This window comes from Lotus japonicus, chromosome 5, assembly GCF_012489685.1.
Source record: "Lotus japonicus ecotype B-129 chromosome 5, LjGifu_v1.2".
NCBI classification, from domain to species: Eukaryota; Viridiplantae; Streptophyta; class Magnoliopsida; order Fabales; family Fabaceae; genus Lotus; species Lotus japonicus.
This window is the reverse complement of record NC_080045.1, coordinates 41,375,418-41,384,387: the sequence shown is the minus strand read 5'-3', so window position 1 is coordinate 41,384,387 and position 8,970 is coordinate 41,375,418. Positions and strand designations below refer to the sequence as shown.

General features: G+C 38.0%; 1 protein-coding gene and 1 pseudogene across 1 annotated transcript; one reads left to right on the top strand and one right to left on the bottom strand.

Moving 5' to 3' along the window:
• Positions 1-267: 267 nt before the first annotated feature.
• On the top strand, positions 268-3,180 carry LOC130719565 (uncharacterized; annotated as a pseudogene).
• A 2,254-nt stretch (positions 3,181-5,434) lies between these two features.
• Positions 5,435-5,830, bottom strand: LOC130719564 (uncharacterized). The gene has a single exon (XM_057570183.1). It carries the CDS (start codon positions 5,828-5,830, stop codon positions 5,435-5,437), a length of 396 nt encoding a protein of 131 aa, XP_057426166.1.
• Between the last annotated feature and the right edge of the window lie 3,140 nt (positions 5,831-8,970).

The following is an 8,970-nucleotide window of genomic DNA, read 5'->3' as shown; positions in this document are numbered from 1 at the left end:
GTACTTTTCATGCTCTTTATTAATATAATCAACTATGTAAAAAAAAAACTGGCTGTTTTGTGTCACAAACTGAACAAACAATCTGAAACAACAATAAAATGCAAAAACCACATAAGTGTTACAATCATCTCATGTAAATAGCACCATAACCAAAGACAGCTTGAATATAGATTGTCTCCTTTTCATTTTTATTTATTAGTGTTAATTTGATTATAATTTCTAATTGTGTTTTTCTTTGTTGCTTCTTTAGATCATTAAATTTTAGAGATGATGAAGTTCTTGGTTCCTAGAGCAAGTATTGAGAATGTGAATGTTGTGCAACCGGAAGCCGAAGTAGAACCATCACCTAATGTGGTCAATGAGTTTCATCCAAATGAGATTGTGCGTGATCCAGGGCGTAGGAAACAAATTAATGAGTATCCTCCGAATATTCAAGACGAAGTGAAAAGGGCATATATATTAAAGGGTCCAATGCAACCAATTTTGACAAAATTTCCTCGTACTCAATTTGGAAGTGTTACAAGAGCATTTTCTAAATCATGGTATAATAAATACCCATGGTTAGAATATAGTGAGGTCAAGGATGCAACTTATTGTTTCTATTGCTTTCTCTTTAAGCAACCCGGTAGGGCCGAACACTTTGGTTATGAAGTCTTCACCAAAACCGGGTATAAAGATTGGAAGCATGCATCTCAAGGTTTGAAAGATCATGTTGGTAATCATGGAAGTGGCCACAACTCATGTGTTGAGCGCTATGATGATTTCAAGAATCAAAGGCAAAGTGTGCCAAGTTGCTTTGCTAGAGCAACCAAGGAATCAGAAGAATCGTATAAGATTCGTTTGACTAGTTCTTTACATTGTTCAAGATATCTCATAGCACAAGGCATGGCTTTCCGTGGCCATGATGAATCCTCCACTTCTCTAAATAAGGGGAATTTTTTAGAGATGGTAGATTGGCTAAAATATAAGAATGATGAAGTGAGAGATGCTTATGACCGTGGTGGAAAAAATAGTACAATGACTTCCGGTAACATTCAAAAGGAGCTTGCAATGTGTTGTACACATGAAGTTACCACTAAGATTATGGTAGAGCTTGGTGATAGAAACTTCTCCGTGCTTATTGATGAGTCACATGATATATCCGTCAAAGAGCAAATGGCGGTCATGTTGAGGTTAGTAGTTTACTTTCCATTACTTATTGATCTCCATGTCGTCAATTAACCGTGTTGTGTTTTTTTTTTAGGTTTTTGAACGACAAAGGGGAGATTGTGGAACGATTTCTTACTCTACATAATGTCATAGATACTACATCTGAGGCACTAAAGGATGCTCTTTATGATATTCTTGATCGTTACAAGTTATCTATTTTAAGGATACGAGGGCAAGGATATGATGGAGCTTCATATATGAGAGGTGAATTTAATGGTTTGCAAAAAAAGATTCTAAATGAAAACCCTTATGCTTTCTATGTCCATTGTTATGCTCACCGTTTGCAATTGGTGGTTGTGTCTGTTGCTAGTAGTTGCGTACCTATTTATGATTTCTTTGAGTATATCTCTTTGATTGTGAACACAACAAGTGTATCTTGTAAGAGAAGAGATGCATTGACGGAGGAACAACACAAAAATATTTTGAATCGTCTTGAGAATGGTGAGATATCTACAGGAAGGGGCTTGCACCAATCATCTAGTCTCACTAGACCCGGAGATACTAGATGGGGTTCACATCATATTACCTTGATTCGTTTGGATCAAATGTGGTCCTCTGTGTTAACGGTGCTTATGGTTGATGAAGATGCACGTGGATCATCTCAAGCATCAGGTTTGATTTTAAAAATGGAGAGCTTTGAATTTGCTTTCATTTTGAAGCTTATGTTAAAGTTGTTTGGTATCACAAATGAGCTTTAAAAAATATTGCAACAAAAAGATCTCAATATTGTGCTTGCCATGGAATTAGTTAATGATGCCAAAGCTCGGTTGAAGACATTGAGAGATAGTGGTTGGGATAATTTATTTGGGGATGTCCAAGAATTTTGTGGTGATCAATGTATTCCGATGCCAAATATGGATGAAGAAATACCGGTTCGGGGTCGTTCAAGGAAAGGAGGGAGGACTATCACTAATCTTCACTATTACCGTGCAGAGATTTTTTATGTTGCTATTGACAAAATATGTGTGGAGATGGATCACCGCTTTAGTGAAGGAACTAATATTGTGCTTGATTGCTTCTCATGTCTTGACCCCAATAACTCTTTCTCCAAGTTTAATGTTGATAAGCTTGCTCATCTTGCTAATATTTATCATGCTGACTTTTATGATGATGACCGTGGAACAATAAGGGAGCAACTTGCCACTTATATACTTCATGTGAAAAGGCATGCTTCCTTTTCTACTTGTGATAATGTTGCAAGTTTGGCTATGAAGATGGTTCAAACTGAGAAACATTTGCTATTTCCATTGGTCTATAAACTTAGTGAGTTAGCTTTGATATTGCCGGTGTCGACAGCATCTGTAGAAAGAGCTTTTTCGGCAATGAAGATTATCAAGCCTGTTCCATTTTTCTTATCTTGTATTGTTTTCTTAGACATGTCATGTGTAATTGATTTGGAACCCGAGTTAGCTATACTTTTGTTGGTAAAATGACGAGTCTTTTTTATTTTATTTATAACTATTTATATATTGTGGCATGTGTGGATTTGCGGTCTAAAATTTGCCCAGGTTTCACAAAATTTCTGGGTCCGCCTCTGCTTTTTAACATAACTATAAACTTGAGAGATGATACTCAAGTTGCCCGAATTATGTTTCTTCAGTGAAAGCAAGACATGTCTTTGTTCAACCTTGTTTTCAGCCATTCACGCCACCATACGTTGTTCTTCTATTGCTAACCGATCAACATACTAGGTTTCCAGGTGCACCACTTCACCAGTTTTCTCAATGCACCGGAGGAATTAGAGCAATGTCGTGGTGTCCTTATACTCCGTACTTAATTACTTGCTGCCAAGACGGTCGGACTATTTGCTGGAATATGACAGATAGACAGATTGTCTATGAAATGGAACAACCGATGCCCCAGCTCTTTGATGTGCATTGGTGCCCTGATATAACTGGTATAATTTCAGCTTCATCTTCCAATGGAGATATTACGCTATATGATATTGAGGATTTTCTGCATCGTTATTAAGTTGCTGATGGTGAAACGCCGGTAGAAAAAGCTGCTGATTCTGATGCTGAATGGATGCTGGAGATAGACAGATAGTGGTTATATAAAATAAATGACACTTTCAAACTCATGGCGCCTCTGCCCTGCATTACATTTGCGTATTTTCAATTTCATTTTCTATAGCAGTAGTACTATATGCTCGACTTGCATAACTGTCCAGTTTCTAATTTCAAAAAAAAGTGTGACCAACTAAATCCTCGACTGCTTTATGGTTGCGAAAACCATACATCGCTTGCAACCGCCAACCTCCTTGCTTCTTGCTAGGTGTTCCATTTTGTTTAAAAGGGCATGCTGATTTTCTAGTTCTAGTGGTTTTATACTTGAATGACACCGGATCTTTGTACAGCCTGTACACGCCATGATTTTCAAGAACAACAACATTTGGGAATGTGTTGAAAAGTCCGATAGCATCAGGATGACTCCATAAAATATATCTACAAACATCTGACTGAGGTTGTCGCCTCTTCCAATACACATATTTGTCACGTTGCAACAACTTTATCAATTGTTGCATTTCAGTTAATGGACCCCTTTGAGACCTACAGTACTTTTTAACATAACTATAAACTTGAGAGATGATACTCAAGTTGCCCGGATTATGTTTATTCAGTGAAAGCAAGATGTGTCTTTGCACCGGAGGAATTAGAGAAATGTCGTGGTGTCCTGATACTCCGTACTTAATTACTTGCTCCCAAGACGGTCGGACTATTTGCTGGAATATGACAGATAGACAGATTGTCTATGAAATGGAACAACCGATGCCCCAGCTCTTTGATGTGCATTGGTGCCATGATATAACTGGTATAATTTCAGCTTCGTCTTCCAATGGAGATATTACGCTATATGATATTGAGGATTTTCTGCATCGTTATTAAGTTGCTGATGGTGAAACGCCAGTAGAAAAGGCTGCTGATTCTGATGCTGAATGGATGTTGGAGATAGACAGATAGTGGTTATAAAAAATAAAAGACACTTTCAAACTCATGGCGCCTTTTCCCTGCATTACATTTGTGTATTTTCAATTTCATTTTCTATAGCAGTAGTTCTATATGACACTACTATATGACACGACTTGCATAACTGTCCAGTTTCTAATTTCAAAAAAAAGTGTGACCAACTAAATCCTCGACTGCTTTATGGTTGCGAAAACCATACATCGCTTGCAACCGCCAACCTCCTTGCTTCTAGCTAGGTGTTCCATTTAGTTTCAAAGGGCATGCTGATTTTCTAGTTCTAGTGGTTTTATACTTGAATGACATCGGATCTTTGTACAGCTTGTTCACGCCATGATTTTCAAGAACAACAACATTTAGGAATGTGTTGAAAAGTCTGATAACATCAGGATGACTCTAGAAAATATATCTACAAACATGTGATTGAGGTTGTCGCCTCTCCCAATACATATATTTGCCACGTTGCAACAACTTTATCAAATGTTGCATTTCAGTTAATGGCCCTTTGAGACCTGCAGTACTTTTTAACATAACTATAAACTTGAGAGATGATACTCAAGTTTCCCGGATTATGTTTCTTCAGTGAAAGCAAGAAGTGTCTTTGTTCAACCTTGTTTTCAGCCATACACGCCACCATACGTTGTTCTTCTATTGTTAAAGGATAAACGTACTAGGTTACCAGGTGCACCGCTTCACCAGTTTGCTCAATGAACCGGAGGAATTAGAGCAATGTTGTGGTGTCCTGATACTCCGTCCTTAATTACTTGCTGCCAAGGAGGTAGGACTATTTGCTGGAATATGACAGATAGACAGATTGTCTATGAAATTGAACAACCGATGCCTCAGTTCTTTGATGTGCAATGGTGCCCTGATATAACTGGTATAATTTCAGCCTCAACTTCCAATGGAGATATTACCCTAGTTGATATTGAGGGTTTTCTGCATCGTTATTAAGTTGCTGATGGTGAAACGCCAGCAGAAAAAGCTGCTGATTCTGATGCTGAATGGATGTTGGAGATAGACAGATAATGGATATAGAAAATTAAAGAAACTTTTAAACTCATGGCGCCTCTGCCCTGCATTACATTTGCGTATTTTCAATTTCATTTTCTATAGCAGTAGTGCTATATGACACGACTTGCATAAGTGCCCAGTTTCTTATTTCCAAAAAAAGTGTGACCAACTAAATCCTCGACTGCTTTATGGTTGCGAAAACCATACATCGCTTGCAACAGCCAACCTCCTTGCTTCTTGCTAGGTGTTCAATTTAGTTTAAAAGGGTATGCTGATTTTCTAGCTCTAGTGGTTTTATACTTGAATGACACCGGATCTTTGTACAGCTTGTACACGCCATGATTTTCAAGAACAAAAACATTTGGGAATGTGTTGAAAAGTCCGATAGCATCAGGATGACTCCAGAAAATATATCTACAAACATCTGACTGAGGTTGTCGCCTCTCCCAATACTTATATTTGCCACCTTGCAACAACTTTATCAAATGTTGCATTTCAGTTAATGGACCCCTTTGAGACCTGCAGTACTTTTTAACATAACTATAAACTTGAGAGAGGATACTCAAGTTGCCCGGATTATGTTTCTTCAGTGAAAGCAAGATGTGTCTTTGTTCAACCTTGTTTTCAGCCATACACGCCACCATACGTTATTATTCTATTGTTAACCGATCAACATACTAGGTTTCCAGGTACACCGCTTCACGAGTTTCCTCAATGCACCGGAGGAATTAGAGCAATGTTGTGGTGTCCTGATACTCCATACTTCATTACTTGCTGCCAAGGAGGTCGGACTATTTGCTGGAATATGACAGATAGACAGTTTGTCTATGAAATGGAACAAGCGATGCCCCAGTTCTTTGATGTGGAATGGTGCCCTGATATAACTGGTATAATTTCAGCCTCATCTTCCAATGGAGATATTACGCTATATGATATTGAGGGTTTTCTGCATCGTTATTAAGTTGCTGATGGTGAAACGCCAGTAGAAAAACCTGCTGATTCTTATGCTGAATGGATGTTGGAGATAGACAGATAGTGGATATAGAAAATTAAAGATACTTTTAAACTCATGGCGCCTCTGCCCTGCATTACATTTGCATATTTTCAATTTCATTTTCTATAGCAGTAGTGCTAAATGACACTACTATATGACACGACTTGCATAACGGTCCAGTTTCTTATTTCAAAAAAAAGTTTGACCAACTAAATCCTTGACCGCTTTATGGTTGCGAAAACCATACATCGCTTTCAACCGCCAACCTCCTTGCTTCTTGCTAGGTGTTCCATTTAGTTTAAAAGGGCATGCTGATTTTCAAGTTCTAGTGGTTTTATACTTGAATGACACCGGATCTTTGTACAGCTTGTACACGCCATGATTTTCAAGAACAACAACATTTGAGAATGTGTTGAAAAGTCCGATTGCATCAGGATGACTGCAGAAAATATATCTACAAACATCAGACTGAGGTTGTCGCCTTTCCCAATACATATATTTGCCACGTTGCAACAACTTTATCAAATGTTGCATTTCAGTTAATGGACCCCTTTGAGACTTGCAATACTTTTTAACATAACTATAAACTTAAGAGATGATACTCAAGTTGCCCGGATTATGTTTCTTCAGTGAAAGCAAGATGTGTCTTTGTTCAACCTTGTTTTCAGCCATACACGCCAGCATACGTTGTTCTTCTATTGTTAAATGATCAACGTACTAGGTTTCCAGGTGCATCGCTTCACTAGTTTCCTTAATGCACCGGAGGAATTAGAGTAATGTCATGGTGTCCTGATACTCCGTACTTAATTACTTGCGGCCAAGACGGTCGGACTATTTGCTGGAATATGACAGATAGACAGATTGTCTATGAACTGGAACAACCGATGCCTCAGTTCTTTGATGTGCAATGGTGCCCTGATATAAATGGTATAATTTCAGCCCTAACTTCCAATGGAGATATTACGCTATTTGATATTGAGGGTTTTCTGCATCGTTATTAAGTTGCTGATGGTGAAACGCCAGCAGAAAAAGCTGCTGATTTTGATGCTGAATGGATGTTGGAGATAGACAGATAATGGATATAGAAAATTAAAGACACTTTTAAACTCATGGCGCCTTTTCCCTGCATTACATTTGTGTATTTTCAATTTCATTTTCTATAGCAGTAGTGCTATATGACACTACTATATGACACGACTTGCATAAGTGTCCAGTTTCTTATTTCAAAAAAAAGTGTGACTAACTAAATCCTCGACTGCTTTATGGTTGCGAAAACCATACATCGCTTTCAACCGCCAACCTCTTTGCTTCTTGCTAGGTGTTCCATTTAGTTTATAAGGGCATGCTGATTTTCTAGTTTTAGTGGTTTTATACTTGAATGACACCGGATCTTTGTACAGCTTGTACACGCCATGATTTTCAAGAACAACAACATTTGGGAATGTGTTGAAAAGTCCAATAGCATCAGGATGACTCCAGAAAATATATCTACAAACATCTGACTGAGGTTGTCGCCTCTCCCAATACTTATATTTGCCACCTTGCAACAACTTTATCAAATGTTGCATTTCAGTTAATGGACCCCTTTGAGACCTGCAGTACTTTTTAACATAACTATAAACTTGAGAGAGGATACTCAAGTTGCCCGGATTATGTTTCTTCAGTGAAAGCAAGATGTGTCTTTGTTCAACCTTGTTTTCAGCCATACACGCCACCATACGTTATTGTTCTATTGTTAACCGATCAACATACTAGGTTTCCAGGTACACCGCTTCACCAGTTTCCTCAATGCACCGGAGGAATTAGAGCAATGTTGTGGTGTCCTGATACTCCATACTTCATTACTTGCTGCCAAGGAGGTCGGACTATTTGCTGCAATATGACAGATAGACAGTTTGTCTATGAAATGGAACAAGCGATGCCCCAGTTCTTTGATGTGGAATGGTGCCCTGATATAACTGGTATAATTTCAGCCTCATCTTCCAATGGAGATATTACGCTATATGATATTGAGGGTTTTCTGCATCGTTATTAAGTTGCTGATGGTGAAACGCCAGTAGAAAAGGCTGCTGATTCTGATGCTGAATGGATGTTGGAGATAGACAGATAGTGGTTATAAAAAATAAAAGACACTTTCAAACTCATGGCGCCTCTGCCCTGCATTACATTTGCATATTTTCAATTTCATTTTCTATAGCAGTAGTCCTATATGAAACTACTATATGACACGACTTGCATAACTGTCCAGTTTCTAATTTCAAAAAAAAGTGTGACCAACTAAATCCTCGACTGCTTTATGGTTGCGAAAACCATACATCGCTTGCAACCGCCAACCTCCTTGCTTCTAGCTAGGTGTTCCATTTAGTTTCAAAGGGCATGCTGATTTTCTAGTTCTAGTGGTTTTATACTTGAATGACACCGGATCTTTGTACAGCTTGTTCACGCCATGATTTTCAAGAACAACAACATTTAGGAATGTGTTGAAAAGTCTGATAACATCAGGATGACTCTAGAAAATATATCTACAAACATGTGATTGAGGTTGTCGCCTCTCCCAATACATATATTTGCCACGGTGCAACAACTTTATGATTAATTTTCTTAATTTTAAAATTCAACTAAATTTAATCCATTAATTATCATAGTTTCAAACCCCTTACTAGTTCCCTTAGATTGAGGTAAATGTAAGTGTTTTTTGAGTTCGGTAGCTTTCCCTACCTTGTACCATAGCACCATCATTTCACCGTTAATTTGTTGAAATAAAAAATATACAATTATTATATTTCTAAA

Bases quoted from the DNA above. Each gene is read 5' to 3' on its own strand.
- LOC130719564 (XM_057570183.1), bottom strand. From the start codon at position 5,830: ATGGTGGCGTGTATGGCTGAAAACAAGGTTGAACAAAGACACATCTTG.